The sequence below is a fragment of the Betta splendens genome, chromosome 13 (assembly GCF_900634795.4).
Source record: "Betta splendens chromosome 13, fBetSpl5.4, whole genome shotgun sequence".
NCBI lineage: Eukaryota > Metazoa > Chordata > Actinopteri > Anabantiformes > Osphronemidae > Betta > Betta splendens.
The window spans coordinates 13465171-13483395 of NC_040893.2; the positions used below are offsets into that span (position 1 = coordinate 13465171).

General features: G+C 41.6%; 3 protein-coding genes across 6 annotated transcripts; all 3 read right to left on the minus strand.

The window, feature by feature from the left end:
- Window positions 1-37: 37 nt before the first annotated feature.
- Window positions 38-6067, minus strand: fam118b (family with sequence similarity 118 member B). The gene is made up of 7 exons (XM_029171650.3): window positions 5507-6067; window positions 4871-4960; window positions 4456-4708; window positions 2375-2602; window positions 1526-1654; window positions 1130-1427; window positions 38-936 (listed from the first exon to the last, which is right to left on the minus strand). The coding sequence occupies exons 2-7, from the start codon at window positions 4951-4953 to the stop codon at window positions 866-868; spliced, it is 1062 nt and encodes a 353-aa protein (XP_029027483.1). The 5' UTR covers window positions 4954-4960; window positions 5507-6067; the 3' UTR covers window positions 38-865.
- A 1100-nt stretch (window positions 6068-7167) lies between these two features.
- ilvbl (ilvB (bacterial acetolactate synthase)-like) lies at window positions 7168-13063 on the minus strand. The gene is made up of 14 exons (XM_055513811.1): window positions 12000-13063; window positions 11468-11669; window positions 10794-10921; window positions 10376-10626; window positions 10145-10244; window positions 9925-10022; window positions 9570-9706; window positions 9360-9494; window positions 9103-9217; window positions 8769-8938; window positions 8522-8592; window positions 8380-8451; window positions 8099-8204; window positions 7168-7961 (listed from the first exon to the last, which is right to left on the minus strand). Exons 1-14 carry the CDS (start codon window positions 12108-12110, stop codon window positions 7783-7785), a joined length of 1875 nt encoding a protein of 624 aa, XP_055369786.1. The 5' UTR covers window positions 12111-13063; the 3' UTR covers window positions 7168-7782.
- A 155-nt stretch (window positions 13064-13218) lies between these two features.
- On the minus strand, window positions 13219-17663 carry glb1l2 (galactosidase beta 1 like 2). 4 transcript variants are annotated; one of them, XM_055513815.1, is made up of 19 exons: window positions 17521-17663; window positions 17094-17289; window positions 16908-16976; window positions 16736-16831; window positions 16536-16644; window positions 16365-16457; window positions 16181-16262; window positions 16028-16092; window positions 15784-15868; window positions 15539-15676; window positions 15365-15445; window positions 15116-15222; window positions 14611-14757; window positions 14389-14460; window positions 14138-14216; window positions 13963-14050; window positions 13708-13822; window positions 13506-13622; window positions 13219-13407 (listed from the first exon to the last, which is right to left on the minus strand). In XM_055513815.1, the coding sequence occupies exons 5-19, from the start codon at window positions 16620-16622 to the stop codon at window positions 13297-13299; spliced, it is 1467 nt and encodes a 488-aa protein (XP_055369790.1). In that variant the 5' UTR covers window positions 16623-16644; window positions 16736-16831; window positions 16908-16976; window positions 17094-17289; window positions 17521-17663; the 3' UTR covers window positions 13219-13296. The 4 variants fall into 4 exon arrangements, with proteins under 4 accessions (XP_055369790.1, XP_055369788.1, XP_055369789.1 ...); XM_055513813.1 differs by having other exon boundaries at window positions 17059-17289; XM_055513814.1 differs by having other exon boundaries at window positions 17048-17289.
- Between the last annotated feature and the right edge of the window lie 562 nt (window positions 17664-18225).

An 18225-nucleotide genomic window follows, 5' to 3' on the forward strand; every position in this document is an offset into this window, starting at 1 on the left:
CTGGTCATCATTAGAAACAAAAACATGACGGGACAAGAGAGATACCAAGGCTTTATTTTGAAAATAGAGCTTTTAAATACTAGATGAGAAACACATGCAAGTATTCAAAAATACAAAAAGGTTTACAAAGTTATTTTCTTTTTCCTTTCAGCACGTAAATGACAGTGTTTGCTACAAGCAGGGAGTCACGCTGCTATGGAAACATCTGAATTTACAACTGAGCTCAGAGTCTTCACATGAATATGTTGGCAAAACCAAGTAAAACTCAAGACTTGGAGAACCGTCCGCTATTTCTGATCCCCATCCAGACATGTGCAAAACAGTTTTCTGGTTTCAGGGTGAGGATGACAGATAAGACTAACACATTAATACAATACCTTTTTAAAAATGATTTTATAATTAAGAGCATGTGATGTGCGTTAGAGCGTTCAACTATAGCTTCTATTTACAGGCAGGTCAAGGCTGTGCAGTTAAAACTGCATATTTATATCCAAATCTAAGAAGCACAGTCAGCTTCTCTCAGTGGACTCAGATCTGTGCTTTCTGTCATGTCAAACACAAGTGGCATTCAGATTCCAAAAGTTTGAGATTTTAAGCAAAATCTGAATGCAGTTCAGGCAGAGTTGGGAGTTTGGGTAGTCCTTTTCAGGTTACCTCAATTTGCCACTGGCTGACTTGTCTTACATACAACACTCCAGTGAGTTGTATCTTTGTGTAAAAGAATCAACATTCTTCCATATTCAAGTTCAGGGTGGATATGGAAGTTCTGCCAGCATGACGTACAGAGCTGGGAGTCTTGGACAGGGCTTTACTGTGGAAACGTCTTTATTGAATGACCACTCTGAGATCACAGAAGCCTTCAGTTCTAACCTTGAAGGAGGCTCTTCTGTGAGGTAAAACCATTCTGCTGTTCCTCCACGCTTTGTGAAGGAGACCCTGTGGAGATAAGAAAATTATAAAACGCTACTTTTTGCAGGTTAGTTTTCATGTGAACTACTGTACACATTTAAACATTAAACTGTGTGACTGGTCAATGGAGCCACAAAGCAATAGTTCCTGACTGCATAACCCTGATCAGAGCACAACGAGTAGGCTTACAAATGAGCCGAGTGTCCTTCATTCTACTCACCCCAAGTGTTGGTAGACACTTCACGATTGCAGATCTCATTAGCCAGTCTCTCAAAGTACTCTGGCAGGTCAGCATACTCGTCTCCATAGGAGATGACTTTTATCCCCTTGTCCAGCATGTTGTCACGGAGCTTCTTGAACTCGCCCACATCCTCGCGGCGCACAAGCATGAAGTGTTCCAGGTCTGACTTGTGTTTGACTGCCTCCAGGAACAGGGCCTGGAAGGTTGTGTCGTCCACCGTGCGTCCACAGCCGAGGAACACAAATGACTTGGTCTCGTACAGCTTCTGGATCTCACGCTGTTGAAACAAGCAGTAGTTTGTGTCATTATTTACATTATTTAACACAGCAGACACCGAAATGCAATTCATAGATCGGGAACATGTTCAGTGCTCACCATAACCTCAGTGTTCCTCAGCACATTCTGGTATCCAGCAGGGTGCAGCACAATACCACTAGGGTTGGTGTAAACCCCGTGGATATGCAAAACACTTAACCGCCGTTTCTCCTGAGCCCACTCCAACACCTAAACACACACACGCATATAGAAGCACACACTTAACAGTCCATTGCATTCAATCTAGTTCGAGCTGGACAGAGTAAGATCACTGAGCAGCACTGGGGGCTATTAGCTTTGATGGAGAAAAGGCATAAATACCTAGACTGGCAGGCAAGAGAATGGTCTCTCAGATGACATCTCAACCAAGTCTTGATCCACTAACTTTTCATTGTATTTTAAAACTAAAGGCAACTTTGAATCAACTAAAACAATAATATTTACTATTTTGAGGGTTTTTCTCAGAAAAATTGATTTGTTTTCTGATAAAAACATGCTTCTTTCACAGCCTCTGTTTTAAATGAAAAGTAAATATTGTTCAATCTATAAAATTTGACAGGAGCTGAGTAGTGGCCAGAACTTTAACCTTTCTCCCTTCTCTGAGTATTATCTATTTTTCTCTAAGCGCAACCAACAGGGAACTTCAGGAAAAGGCAGTGAGTTATACCTGCAAATTTCCTCCTCCCGAGAAATCAGGGGCTTGTTTACGTGCATTTTGATGAGACAGATTATGTGAAATGCGACCTGAAATAAACATTTGGCAATGTTTTAAAGCTCCTATAAGCTGATTCTGACCTAACATGAAGTGCATGTTTTAGTGACCTTTACACTCAGTTGAAAACGCTGACGGGACGGATTGGGGCAGAAAAGCTTGGGTAATACCATAATATAATACGAGAACCTACTTACCTTCTTCTCGTCCGTCAGGTCCAAAGACTCCAGCTTCGTGCCCTGGTGAGCTGCATAGATCTCTAACAGGTTGTCGAAGTTAGTAGTAAGGACCAGTGCGCCACTCTCCATTAACTGCAGCACTGAGCGTAGTAGGTGTTTCCCTGCATGCTCCATTTTGCACTCCAAGTCATCAAACACCTCATATAGACAGTCTTTGAAGAATGTGGACCGCACATTGCCTGTCCTCTGTAAAAACAAGAAACACAGGATAATATGTTTTATGAAGAACTGGACAATGATTGCTGCATCGTTCAATAGAAACAGTAAGATACAATGCGTTTAACGTTTTCTTCGTGCCTTTTCATTTTCGTTATTGACAGCTCTTCTCCCCTTCCACCCCGCATCTTAAAAGCCCCAAGTCGCAATGATGTAAGTGACTGTCAATTTTCAAAAACTAGCGATAAAGTCGGTTCAATATTAAACAGTAATCACTAATCTGATTCCCATCACTGAACTTCCTATACCTCGACACAGCTGACCGTTTTTAAACTGGGACTACACACACTTAATCTTAACGTTACTCAGCAGAGAACAAAAGAAAGGTGGGAGAGCTGGCCAGCTAAAAATAGCAGAGGATAGTGCTGTAGAGGCAGTGACCAAGGTGATCCTAGCCCAGGGAACTGCTCTGCTCGCCTTCACAGATTACAGCTCTAATGGGTTAAACAGCAGGAGTTCTTTCCGCAGGAAGAAGCTCATTATCCTCGTCTCGTGTCTACAGCAGCCATCCTGATCACTATGTCCTTGGACACTTATGTAATAAGCACATTTAGTGCAAGTAAACAGCACTGCTCTCCACTGCTCTCCAAAATATAAAAATAAAAATAATAATAATATTTTTATGATTACAGATTCCTAATTGCACACAGCTATTAGAGAAATTTGTACAAGATACATAGAAACAATTAGCATAAATAGTATTTAATTAGTAATGTGAAGAAATAAACAAAATCAGCAAATATCCTTTTTTTGCCAGTGAGAGAATTTACAACGAAGATTAACCTCATTACCTGACAATGTACAACAGCAGACCTCTATAATCCTGTTGATACACAGGTTTATTAAAACTGGGTCAAAATCTCACATCCCCAACAGTATTGGGCCAAGTCTCCCTAAGCTTTATACAGTAAACCTCAGTTTTAGAAAGTGTTTCAATATTACATCATATTTGTAATAGTTTTGATAGAGTTATAAATTTCCTCTGTTCAGTAAAGGGCATGTTGAATATTCCCCAAATTACTCTGACTCATAAACCTGCATCTCCTCAGTTCTGGTCCCAACATGTGTGTTTAAGTATAACAAGGAAAATATTTGCAGATGGAATGTGTGAATGATACATGTTAATGTCTCCTACTGTAACTTACTGTAAGTTATTTGTGAGGGCTGCACTGTAATTTGTCTGAAAAGGAAACCTGGGAAGAAGGGGCTGCTGATTCACATTATTCTATACTTGTTTTTCTCCTCAGCATGCTAGATCCTGCTGTGTCTGTAGCCAACAGAACTGGACCCGTGTATGCGCCTCTGTGGAGTGAAATACACATGACGGATAAAGCCATAAAAGCGCTGCTTGTTCCCTTTGTGACAACAGAGCTGAAACAAAGCGTGTTTTATCAATGTCAAAGGTGCGATGAGACATGACTAACACAGGAGGCAAACCATATTAAGGTTCCCATCTGCCAGCCCTGCTCCAGACCAGACCAGTCCGACGGGACAACTGCATTATAGGAAAATCCAAATAGTATCACATCCTGCTCCACAGTAAGTTATTGATTCAAAACAGAAATTGACTAAAAAGTCAGTAAACAAAAATCATTTCCAAGAACAAGTCCGAAAGGCAAGTCTTATGTCATTAACTAGGTGTTTAAATAAAGTAAGGCTAAGATGTCTTATCTCAGTACATGGAAGTTAAAACAAAATGTCCCTGGCAGAGGAGAGGACAGTGCACTGGCAGTCTGTTTGCCATGTGTTCATACTGTACGTGTGCACAGGGTGGTTTGGAAAGTGAAGCCAAAAAAAAAAAAAGAAGGATCAGACAGTCTTACCGGGGAAAGTTTTTGAATGAGGTCATGGGCCACATGCACCAAATTCTTATCTTCCTGCATGTGCTTCTGGAAACGCCGGCTCTCCTCCTCCTCCAGGAGGTCAAAATCATTGGCAGCATCAAGCAAAGCCTGGATGAGGCCCTTCCACGAACGGAGTGCAGGGACCTGGGGCGCCACTGCAGAGCTCACTCCTGTGCCGATCACCAGGACAAGCTCGGGGGCTCGCTTGGTCTTCAGACTGGGCAGCAGTTTCCTATGGAGCAGGCGGAGATTCAGTGAACATGGCTCCAAAGAAGCAGCTTCCCACATCCCTCCGACAATTTCACAAAAGCATGAAGTCTGAAACTAAGCCTGCCATAAAACAACCAAGTGACTGAAGCTTTTAATATAGAAGTTAAACAACAACAGAAACTACCTGGGCTTTTTTGCATTTGAGTCTGCATCCTGAGAATCAGCTGCAGGTCGCTTCTCACTTTTCACTGCTACAACGGATGCCATTCAACTCCTGCAACACATATGGAGATGTTCAGAAATACCCTTCTACTATAGTAAAAGCAGTAAAATCTCTGAATCTCTTATTATAATAATAATAAAAATAATTATAATCATCAGCATCTGCTAGAGCCTCTAAGGCTCCATTCACTTATCACTAACAATGACACTAGAATCATAAAACGATAAGAAATCAAACATTTATTACAGGTAAAAACAGTGCCATGGCAAATGTGACATAGCTTCCTTTTCCGTTAGTTGCAACAAGGTACACAACATGTTTAATATTGTAGATTTCCTCCTGACAACACACCTTGTGTGATGATTAACCAGAACATCTCTGATGTAACACAGACACAACACACACTAGCGTTGAGGATGTTGTTTCTGGGAAACAAGCAAGTGGCATTTACTGGTAGTTGTAACCAAAAACAAGCCACATTTGTATTGAACTCATTTAGTATTTAACTGTGTCTATACTGTTAAGTGACAATTTACATTATGGATTATTAACATATTTACATACAAACTAAAGCTGAACCGACTATTTGTTACTCACCTGTTAAAGTTAGCTCAGGTAAAGATGCCCAGTGTTTATTTCTGATGGGTCAGAACTCCTTCAGAACCAGAGCCAGTGGGTGTCAGGTCTGGAGGATCACGAGCCGGAAATCGGTTCGACTTGGGAGCTGGGAGCTTTCTGCTGCGGTTACCTGACAAGTTTAACCCCCAGCGCCTCGAACCGACCTCAGCGAGCCGTGTGTCAGCAAACCGGCCGAACCCAACAGTAACCGTTACGCTAACATGTGTGTGTGGCTTCGAGCTAAGCTAGTTAGCGTCGTGTCTGCGGCTGTTAAAAGCTGCCCGGGCTTTGCTCGTCATTCCGAGGTTCGAGGAACGTTAATTAAAGAGGCACGTGCCCGTTGGTGGCCACCTGTTGACGTGGAAGGCAAACGGTGCCGCCTAAGTTCTGCCAGAGTAGCCACTGCCCGCTAGAACCTACAGCACCATTGCCGCGTCCTCGCCCGGACCACGTTGATGTAACAGCTGCACCACCGTCCACTGCTGTTAAACTTTAGCAGGGGCTCGTTGAAGTCGCCGCCTGTGGAGGTGTGCGCCGGGTCTTACGATGCCTTCACGAACTTTAAGGAAGGAAGGGGTGTCGTGCAGCAAGTAAGACAGAAAAACAAATCCTGATTTCTGACAGAAACAAATTCAAATATTTTCAGTTTCTGAAAAATGAATATAGACAAAGTGGTATTTAACTAGTTATAAACAATGGCATTTCAGTGTAGCTTTTTGCAACTTCTCAATTTTATCCTACAGTGAAACTAAATAAAAATCTTAATCTTGTGGATATTGAAGAGCTGACAGTGTAGCTTATACACCCACAGGTTTACCAATTCTTCTTTCTTTTTTCACCCAAGAACGAAGCGTTTTAAGTGTTTATGTTCGTTAAACTCGGATTTACATAGAGTACGTGAATGCAACATCAAGCAGAGCAGGACGCCAGAGTGCAGCCAGTCGGTGCTTTGCTGTACAGTACGTGACAAACGTCTGTTTTGGTGTCGCTAGCACGTTGCTGTTAAATTTCTAATAATGGCAACATAAAAGACATGTATAGACGTAAATATGTAATAAAAAATCCCCATAACCAGTGTTTCTGTTTAAAACCTTACCATACAATTTGCACTACACATATATGTAATAAACACTAATGTTTAAAGTTTTAACATCTATTATACAGTATTTCACTTTAAGTTATAATTTTTTTAAGTTAATAGATAGTATAGGTAGATAGGTATAGTTGACGCCAGAAGCAGCCTTTTTGTTAAATGCGTTGGCACATATTCAGCTCCCCTATAAATTACGGTCCGATGACGTGGCTGTGCAACACAATAACGCTGCTAGCCTGCCATCTGCTGGTGAAAAGGGAAATTGCACTCTGTATATTTAAGGCAAAAGTCAAAGCCCTTCGTGACTCACAAATTGAAAATTTCGGCACAGCTGTACAGCTGCTGTTTCTCAGTGCAGCCTTACCACTAAATTAAAAAAGAACACAAGTCCAGATTTTACAACTGTGGGGTGAAAATATTTACAGACACTGTCAGTGTCATGAGTATAAGTGCAGATGGTCTGAGCACACAATTTACAGTACGTTGTTGCCAACATGAAGAACACGTTTCATTAGGCAATCTCAAATAAACCACCAAGACCAAGACAAAATCTCTACGAATTTTAACATATTTTTGACAAATATAGCAAAGCAAAAGTCAGAAACCCTCAATCAAACACCAAAAGGCATGACATTTGTCAGCATTCAAACATTTTAGGTGTGCATTTACAAGACAACAGGAGGAAAGGCATATTGGCTATGCAAGTCTGTCTGCAATTAAACTGCAAACATAAAATGATGTTAAATTGTAGAAATTACAAATTACAATAGTTGCACTTTAGATTTTAACAGAATATTCAAATGACAAATTCATCCATGATTTTTTTCCTTTAACACACAGCTTTTATGCTTTTCCCTTTTTTAGATACAGTAGCAATTACTAAAGTTTTAGTTCAACTCACAGACAGATCAAAACGTAATGGGATTAAAATTAGTGTAATTTGGTTAGACTTACTGTATGAACAACATTTTAGCAGTCATGACTCCAGTGTTTACAGATGCATTAGCAGAATAATTTCTGACTAATCTTAGGAGCGTAATTGATCATACTGCAGTTGGTCATTCATGAGAAAGCTCAGAACATTAATAAGTAGGACATGTCTTTATACATTCACCATTATTATTGAAAAGATGAATAATATACTGTTAAATACACAGCAGGTCTACACAGAGATGGAGCCATCTCTGAAGTTGGTTTTTCCTATGAGGACATTGAGAAGTATAGCTTTTCCCTCACGCGTCTCCTTCTGGGCCTGTTTGATGATGTCACTTAGTCTGTCCTCATCCTCACGCTTTAACAGGTAGCCCTTACCCCCATAACCATCTGCTACCACATGGTAATCTGCAAAAACAAGAAGGATTTTTAGGTTACGCTGTCGGTAATGTAACTTATAATACTCATAAATGTAAACTTGTGGCTGGGATCTGCACGCATTTTCCAAACTATTACAGTAGTCACACGTTACACCGGAGACATACCTGTAAATGCAAGGCCACACGCCACATTGCTGCCAAGGATGGGAACCTGCTCCCTGGAGATCTGACTCCAACATGCATCATTTCCCACCACAGCTATGACTGGAGTCTAGGATAAAAAGTAAATTGTGCACATTATCAAAGGAAATAAAGCTTCTGGCATGGATAGTTAGGTTAGTGGCTAAAAAGGCCAGCTGTTATTGAGCAGGTGATACTAACTCACATACATGTTTTCTTATGGCTTATATAGTGAAGAATGTACAGTAGCAGGTCAGTAATTTTACCTTGTGTCGAGTGAATGTATCGAACTCTGCAACGGAGTAGCCTGAGGATCCATCACCATACACTATCCACACCTGACAAAAATAAAAAGTTTAAAGAGACTCATAAGTAAGCTAAAAACATGTGTACCAATAAATACAATACCTCAGCTTCTGGCCGACACAGCTTTGCCCCCAACGCAAATCCTCCTCCAACTCCTAACGTCCCAAAGGCTCCTTCATGGACCAGAAAAAAAAGGTTATAGTCATGGGACTGCTAAATTAAAATGAACCAAAGGTGAGCAGCAGTTACTAATTATTTTATTGTTGCTGAAATTATTTTCCAAACAGCTAGTGTTTGGCTTGTGAACCAATTGTTCATGAGAAAATTGTTGTTTGTGGAGGTCCCAAACCTGGATCTAGCCACTGCAAAGGGCCTCTAGGTCTCAATATGTGAGCAGCGCTTCCAACAAAGTCACCCCCATCTGCAACAATGATGCTGTCCTCTGCCATCAGCTCATCCACACAGTGGAGGACCTTCAGAGGATTTAAGTGATGTTCTGTCTTCTCATCGGCTTTAGCCCTGAAATGAAAATACTGGTTTTTGCATAATGCGATTGTGCAGCTTTGCATTGACGCAACATTGACTAATTAAATTGTTGTTTTGTTTTTTAAAATAAACTATTCTAAAACAAATCCACATTACACATGGTGTGACAAGCAGGTTAGGTATCCAGGAACTGTCACCTGTTTGCCCTTTCTTTTGTCACATCTGCTGCTTTGAGACTCTGTGGCCACTCCTCTGGACAACGATGGCCTTTCAGGCCTTTGGAGAGCCGCAAGAAGAATGTACCAGCGTCACCTAAAATGATCAGTAAACATTTAAATAAATGTACTTCTTGAACAATATGACTCTAAATTTTAGTTAAATTATTTGGTGAGTGAAGACTTCTTAGAGTGAAAACACATTAATACTGGTTTATGATGGCATTTTGCAAACATACCCTGAATTGCTATAGTTGGTTTCCAGAACATATCTGAGTTTTTCAGCAGCTGTGTCTTATCCCTGTTGACCGCGATAATCTTACTGCGTCTGTTGAGGACTCTTCCATAGCTCAGGCGGAAGTCACACACAGTACCTATAAACACAATACACAGTACTGACATTTCTCAAGGATTTTCAGGCTTAAAATTACAGCAGGTCCAGGACTGACCTGCTAAGATCACCAAATCAGCCTCCTTGAGAGCATCTCGTCGGTTCTGTCTAATGTGGATGGGGCTGTCTTTACCCAGCATGCCACGAGACATGCCCCCAAGGAAGCAGGGGATGCCCAGGTCCTCTAATGCCTTCCTGTAAGGCAGAAGAAAACATTAACAACATAAGCATGGTTATGTGACATGAATAACAAGACTATACCTTAATAAACCGGGAATATCAAAGGGAAATTTATGTACTATAACTTAATTGTTTTGTAATATTTGGGTAACAAAAAGTTGTGGAATAAACTTTAGAAATCGATTATAACCGTAAAAACACAAAAAAGAGAAGCACGAGGCAGAGTCCCTGACCTGAGGTCATCGACTGGCGTTGGGGGTAACGTTGCTTGGCTTCCAAGAATAACAACAGGTTTCTTGGCTCGACTGACCAGTTCTATGCATCTTTGTATCTGTTTTTTATTAAAAGAAAATAACTACATGTAAACAGTTATTTGATACTTCTTAATTCTGCACACAACTGGAGGGTTGTTTGATATAAGTAGTAGTAAGTAATTGAAAAAAAATGTCTTACTTGATTGTCTGTTGCTTGTGGGATGTCAATAGGCAGCGGGGACATGTCTCTGGTCTCCCAAGCTCCAGCAAACAGGTTGATGAGATGGTTTTTGAGGTACCTAAGGGTAAATCAGTACATGAATTCATCTAGCATAACTAAATGCAGTAATTTTCACAGTTCCATGTTGGTGTTCCATTTATCACCATTGTAACACATGGTCTGTGTCAACAAAATGTGCCGATAGCCTACCATGAGACAATTTTTCCCATCAGGCCTTTGGGGGTGTTTTTCGGTTCAAACTCTTTGGACACCAAGTGGTAGGGGTAGAGGGTATCGATGGGGAACTCTATGAATACAGGGCCAGGCGTTCCTGACTGGGCAATGGCCAGAGCCTTCCTCACCGTAGGCACGATCTCCCTCACAGTTCTGATGGAGGCACAGAACTTACATAAAGGCTTGAAGAGACACATCTGGTCGACGTCTTGCAGAGCCCCTCTGCCCTGTAACACAAATAGGGCTGTTAGCTGTTGGAGTGTTAGAGCTGAGAACAGTTAAGTGCAGAATAAGACATTAAACCCAATTGTACACTAAACCTAACAGAGGCAAGATGCTAGTCGGAACTCAAATCATCTTGCTCAAATTATTAATATATTTGACTCCATTGTACCTGAAGTAGTGTAGGAGCAGCTCCTCCAATAAGCAGCAGTGGCGACTCAGCCATCTGAGCATTCTTCACAGCTGTCACTGCGTTTGTGAGGCCTGGGCCTGCAGTCACTGCTGCTACACCAACAGTGCCTGGTGGAAAAACAACCTGAATCATTGTCACCTCAAAAACACATGGTCTCCTCACACCATGCATTATAGAAGATGCTGACGGATTTCGGTCTGAACCTCTTTTATACTAGGCTGCTTGTACTCATAGTATCTGAAAGTTTGTAAACCTTTCAGAATTTTCACCATTTCTGCATAAATACATTAATTGGATTCCGATCCAATCATTCGTTTTGTATACGGGAACATATGATTCAGTTCCCGTAACACGATATCTGTGTTTCCATAAGTCCTCATGAACTATTGCACACATCCTACATGCTCATGTGATTTACAGTAGGCCATTCAAAGGGGTTCACCATCTTAAAGCAGCATAAACATGTAGACATAATCCAACAATAGCAGTGCTGTCAGTTACACCTTTGTTTGACAAGGTCTCTGCAGTACAAAGACATTCTACCAAGACACACCTTAAAACACTGTTCTACACTGGCTAGTAACAAGTTAAAATGAGTGACTGTGCCTCATAAATCTAGATCATGTTTGTTGTTTGGGCATAATTCTGCGTACCTGAGAGCCTCGCCACCGCGTCTGCAGCGAACACAGCCGTGGCCTCGTGTCTGGTGTCGACAATGCGGATGCCCACCTTCTCGCAGGCCACCAGGATGGGCGAGATGTGTCCGCCAACAAGGGTGAAAACGTATTTGACCCCGTGGGCGCGCAGGACCTCTGCCACGCTCTCACCGCCGTGGCGTGGGCTCCTGGTCTCAGCCTGAGGGGAGTTAGAGGACAACATGAGTGGAATAAACTCCTCTGTGAACTCGAAAGCACAGATAAACTGCTATCAGCATCTCGCCCCTTGAAACCCCAGCGCTCTCGTCTCCCCAGCAGCTCAGCCACATGTTATGATGATGCGTTCGCGGGATTAGTGTTATCACAATAACAGCCGCGGAGAGGCGATAGCCTTTGTGCTAGAAAAGCACAAGGCAGGTCAAAGTATACGTTAATGGCGCACAGGTTGCCGTTCACCTGTGTCAGCCCAGCACCAATAACGCAGGGAGACACAGAGACGTGGTGGTAGTGATGAGCTTGTGACACTTACCTTGTGAAACAACTGGTAGAGCAAACCAAGTTTATAGGCTGCAAACACAAGCCCGCACGCTGCGAAGCCCGCAAAGCATTCCAGAGTCCCGACGAGCCCCAACGCCTCCATGCCCGGACGTGGAAGCGAACCGTCACCCGCAGGAAAGCAACTTATTATCCGAATGTACAGTGCTGACGTCCCAATAAAGAAGTCACTGTATCGGGCTAAGCTACAGCTAAGTGAAGCAGCTACAACAGCCGCCACACGCCGATTACGCGCCTATTACCAGTGATTTCGCCTTTTCGCATAATGTGAAGTTATAGAGTAAAGGCTAAAGATCGCGAAATACAAAGCCACATGTTGTAATGACAGAGCCCCACAGCACCGAGTCGGGTACTGTACGTCAACGGATGTGATAAACTTGAAAGTCAAGCTGATTACAAATGATTTTAGGGCTTCCGGTTCAAACTTTCAAAATAATTCTATAAGAATGATGTACAAATGATGCTAAATGGATGCCTGTTTCATTTTTTTTCTTATTAGTGTGCATTATGCAATCACGTGCATTATTCTATTCCTATCAGCAATGAAAGCTAAATTTCGGTGCCATTAATTTTGATTTTTCATTCCGTGGTATAATGGCCTAAACCATTATTATGAAGGAATAAAGCTTTTTTCCGGTGGGTAGGGGTAAGGTTCATTTGATACGAGTAAGTTGTGTGCATACTTGATCCGCTCGGTCCGATTGGTGAACAGTGCAGTGAGTTTGGTGTCCGACCTGACCCCGACCCCGACATGCACTTAGATCCCTCATTAGGCAAAGACGATCTCGCGAGAGGAATGAGGCGGCATAAGGCATGACGGGAAACGACATGGTCTCACCTGAACTTCGATTTGATTGGTTCAGGTGGTGGATCGACAATGTGACGTTTAGAGTAGTAACGCTAGAGTAGGTGAATAAGAGCGTTGCTGTAGTAAAGGACAAGCCACTGAACAAGAAGCTCGTGAAGTGTGTGAAGCTGATCTAATCAGAGCTATTTTAAAATAAAAAAACACAATTTAAACAATTTAGCTTAGATTTAGCTTATTTATTCAAAAGTTTTTGATTAAAGAGATAATAAACTGCTAACTAAACTTATCATAAAGTACTGTACAATAGCAATTAATTTACCATTGTTAGTGTGTTAAAAGTGTTGGGTTGTGTCTTCTCCCTTTTTTCCTTGTGTGTGTGTGTGTGTTTGTGTGTGTGTGTGTGTGTGTGTGTGTGTGTGTGTGTGTGTGTGTGTGTGTGTGTGTGTGTGTGTGTGTGTGCAGGTCACAGCAGCGTGCAAAAGGGGAGTTTGTAGACATCTATTGTCTTTCCGTGGTCTGCATTTTCTGCAAAGTGCATTTTGTCACCAGGTTTTTGTTCCTCAAAAACTATAATCTGTAGAAAAACAAGTAAACCCTAAGATCGCATCACAGAACATACTGTACATTTACCAAAAAACACCTCATAGGATTACACTGCCTACACTGCTGTACCTGGTTCTCTCCGCTCCTGAGCCAAGGTCCTGGAAGATAAAGAAAGTGTTGGGGACCAATTGACCAGTAACGTCCAAGGTTCTGTCCATTGACAAACACTGATCCTTTACCCCAGTCCTGTGCAGGGAAAGACTTGTGTGACTGGTAGTGTTGTAAAAAATGCAACTATGTTGGTAGTATAAAACATGGTAGTTTTACTCACATGGAGCCTAACAAAGGTGTCTCTGGGAGCCCCTTCAACATACAGGCATGCCTGGAAAAATCCTGGAACAGAGGCCGACCTGAGGTCGGATTTCCACTGACCGGCATTTGTTAACCTGTCACAGCAATATTTGTTGTTATGTGGGGAAACTAATTTTATTTTATATATCATTTTACACACAACATCAACAACAACCTTTAATTAATGTAAAAGTTAAGCTAATGAAAAATGAATAATGGATTTTAGTTGACAAACCTTTTCATGAACGCTGGCTTCATATCTAAACAGAAGATGGTAAATCCTCTCAAAGGGATTTGATTCAGCAAAATGTCTCCCACAATTCCTGTAATACAAGTGATGCCTGTAACCTTCATGCAATAGAAATACTCAGTAATCCAGTATGACACAGCACATGAAACCAAAGGTTTACCTTTGCGCTGTTCATCCAACGCTTTCCCATAATTCACTCTTCCACAGTTCTCTACAAGTAAGCTCAGTGTCCTCTCTCCCTTAAGGTCATTCAGGAAGTTGTTTAATAACAAAAATAATAATCACATTATTGCACAAATATTCTATTTTTCATAAAAGTATTTTTATGAAAGATTATACTGGATCTTATTTAGAGTATGAAGTAAATGTCACACATTGCAAAGAACAGAAATACACATTTTATTACTGTACCTTTACTTCTGGGAGTGCAAGCTCTTGAGTCTTGTAATCTAAACTTCCAATACACTGTCGGTCGACAAAAACCTAGAGGATATTGACAGTCAAACATTGACATCTGCATGTACTCAGCCGTGTCAGTAAAATATTACGACAGATGGATTTGTTTTATTGCGTGTTTAGAACATTATTATGGTTGTGGTTTGACAGTTTATGGGCCCGTCTGTTCATCCTCACCAGTGCTCTGTCTCTAATGTTATTCTGAGAGTTGAGGGCTCCTCCGCTGGCGATGGAGGCCTCATAGAGTGTGTAGCCATATGACTGTCCATGGTTACTGTTAGCGGGTAGATTCTCCATGTTCACTGGCCTCTCTGACCTGAATGGCTGGAAAAATATGTAAACGTCAGGATGTTCTCATTCAGTAAAAAAGACACGATGCGATATGCAATATATTGTGAGACACTTGGAATAAAAATCCACCAATCTGTATGACAGGTTCTCCTAAAACCTGACACCTTAGTGTGTGACCAAACACCTGTCCTGAGCATAAGCAGACGGGGAGACACTACAGCAGATGCAAGGACTAATAAAGGTATTCTGCTGTTACTGTATGTGTCAGTAGCTCAACACAGCTGTCATTTTGTCCCCATCAGGGATACTGCGGTCTAGTCGGAGTGCAGCATTTTACATAGATAACATAATCAAGTGTCACCAGAAACAGGCGCATGCCATTGTGCCTTACTTTTTCAGTGAGGAGCAGGCTGTCCCACAGTGACAGATGCTGCTGGATGGCGACCGGGTTGTACGCTCTCCTCTCCTGAAGATGGGGCACTTCAGGAAGGGGCTCAGCTGCAACATGAGTTGGTGGGTTCCGTTAAAGCTGATTGCGGTACGTCCAATTATGCTGTGTGCATAAAGTCTGTAACCAAATTATTATGTGTATGATTTCTCAGGAAAGCTGAATGCATGTGGATGTTTGAAAGGACCTCACAGTGGTAATGGCTGAATAAATTCCTCAAGAGTAGATATTTTGTGGTGCAGTCGCCAGCTTCAGATAGTGGAGCGTCATAATCTATGATGAAAAACATTTACAAAACACAATTCATAAATATCTGAAACAGTGTTTGCTCTTTGGTGTTTGAGCTCTAAGATCTTTCCCACTAACCATAACTGGTGACCTGAGGTTTGTAGGTGCCAAAGTCCAGCGCTCCATTCATGAAGCCAAAGCTGGTTCCACCATGAAACATGTACAGATTAATAGACACACCCCTGTCCAGAATCTCTCTCACTACAGCTAACATGTCTGTCAGGAGACAAGTGTGCAGCCATTAACGAGTTGCTAATTAATTCGGCAATTATGTGAGCTGAATTGTATTAAATGAAAGATTAATGTTGAAAAGTGCTCCGTACCCTCTGCATGGAACACGTGGTGATGTTCTCCCCAGACGTCAAACCACCCAGACCAATACTCCATCACCATTAGCGGTTTCTGGGGCTACGCAGAGAAAGAACATGTGACTAATGGATACAACTACTTCTATTTAAAAACTCTGGGTAAATAAAAAGACTTAACTTTAAAAAAACAAAATAAAATACTCTCATGTCAGAACCACTGTGCTGGCTATTAAAGGCCAGCCTCTATAGAACAGCTTACTTGCATGTCAGCTAAGTGCTGGATCGCTCCAAATGACAGTCGCTGCAGGTTTATGGTTTTCAGGACTGAAATGAAGATCACATGGTTAAACATGGCACATTATGGAGCCTTTTTTGTTTTTAATTAAAGGGTAGGTTCTCTCATCCTCATTACCACCCTCCATTGCTCCATATCTTAAGCCCTCCCAGTTGTCTGATGTCAGGAGGAGCTCATTGATCCCTCTGGATTGAAGACACTTCACAGAGGGAGACAAAAAGAGCAGGCAACTATGCTAAAATAACGAAACTGTGGTTGGATACATTTACATATATTTTCATAAATACTGGATGAAACTCACGTGCTTTATAAACGGCATGTACTGATCATCTTTGGCATAGGAGCCGTACTCATTTTCAACTTGGACTGCAATAACTGGGCCTCCTTCTTCAAACTTTAATAAGTAAACAAGGGCAATTACTTTCACCAAAATATTGACTCTTCAGCTTCAGAGTCAGTGCTTTTAACGTACCATCAGAGGTTTGATTACTGAGACAAGCTTGTCAAAGTAGAGGCTGACAGCTTCGACAAATCCAGGATAGGTTGTCCTCAGCTGCATGTGTTTGTCTTGTAACAACCAGCTGAAACACAGTAAGTGCAAGAACAACATTGGTGCCATAATGTCCACACACAATTCAGTAATACCTTTAAATGACTGGCAGGTGGCGTAACCTTGGCAACCCGCCCAACTCCCATTCCGCACAGATGTAGGGCCCAGGACGCAGGATAACCCAGAGACCCAACTCTGCTGCTAGACTGACATAAGCCCTGAATGAAGACAGAATCACATTCTGTGTTATCTGTTCTACAGGAGGGAAGCGAGGACACAGTATGAGAGCCTCACCTGACGTCCAGCTGATCCTGAAAGATAAATGTCCCTCTCTCAGGTTCATGCAGGTTCCAAGGCACATAGCTGAAAAAGCCAACATCAAAACCATTCTGTTGGATTTGATCTGACCATTTTATAAAATAACCAAAACTCACTTAATCTTAACTGCTTATGTCTTTCTCTGGCAATAAATAGCGAGACCTAAGCCTACGTTGTGAGAGTATTGAGGCCACAGGCCTTCATCTTCAGCAGCCGATCCCTCCAGTAGGCTCTGGGGACACGGAAGTAATGGATGGAGCCTCCCAGGATTCTGAAAGGCTCTCCCATAAGACTGAACTGGGATGAGTTGGCCCTCAGACCCTCCAAACGGCTCATTCTTCTCAGTGCCATGTGTCTGCTGGAGATAAACTGTTAGAATAAAGGTAATACTCGTATAATGAAATTCAGAGGTATTAATAATAAGTCTACAACATGATTTATAGTGGTGAATGATACTGTATATTGCAGTATGATCAACAGTACAAATGTTTACTGCATTTATTTCAGTAGTAGTTTAAAGATCAGTATTTGTTAACCAAGAAAATAAAAAGTCACATGCAGAACACAGAACAACACGATGAACGCCTACCGTGAAGTTGAGGCTGTCAGAGCTGGTGAAAAGGGGACTGTACCAGGAAGCCTGAAACGCTGGGGATAAGCAAAACTATTGTTGGGTCACAACAAACGTATAATAGTGCTCTGTCTCTGTCTCTCTTTCTCCCTCTCGGTTGTATCACTCAGTCAGAAAAGGGAAGCATCACTTTATACATATGTCGGCTTCATGGTGGGGCTCTGAAAGCAGTAATGCCCCCAGTGGTTCCAGATGTAAAGAAAATCTCCGGGTGAAGGACCATTTGAATCAATGATTAAAAAAATTAATCAAAATATAAAACTGAGATTATACAATAAATCCTACAGTCATTTTTTAAGACACACCACATTTTATATCAGATGTCTCCAATATTTGCTGCTTACTGTACTGCTAGTGATACTCACTTGCCTTTTTAGCGACAAAATATCTACTTGTGTCATAAATTGTTGACTCCGTTACTAAGCTACAATGCACAAAGTTTTGCCAGTGAAGATGGCAGCATCATCTGACTTCAATTAATCCACTCCAGCCTGGATATGCAAGCTGGGCGACAAAACACAACCTGGCGTAATCAACGTAGTCGAGGAATAAAGCAGACATTAAAACTGTGGTGCAATTTTAATTTATTTTATTCTATTCTTTATTTTCTTTATCTAAATAATGTATGTATATAACTGTAACTGATATGTAAATAATTACTGT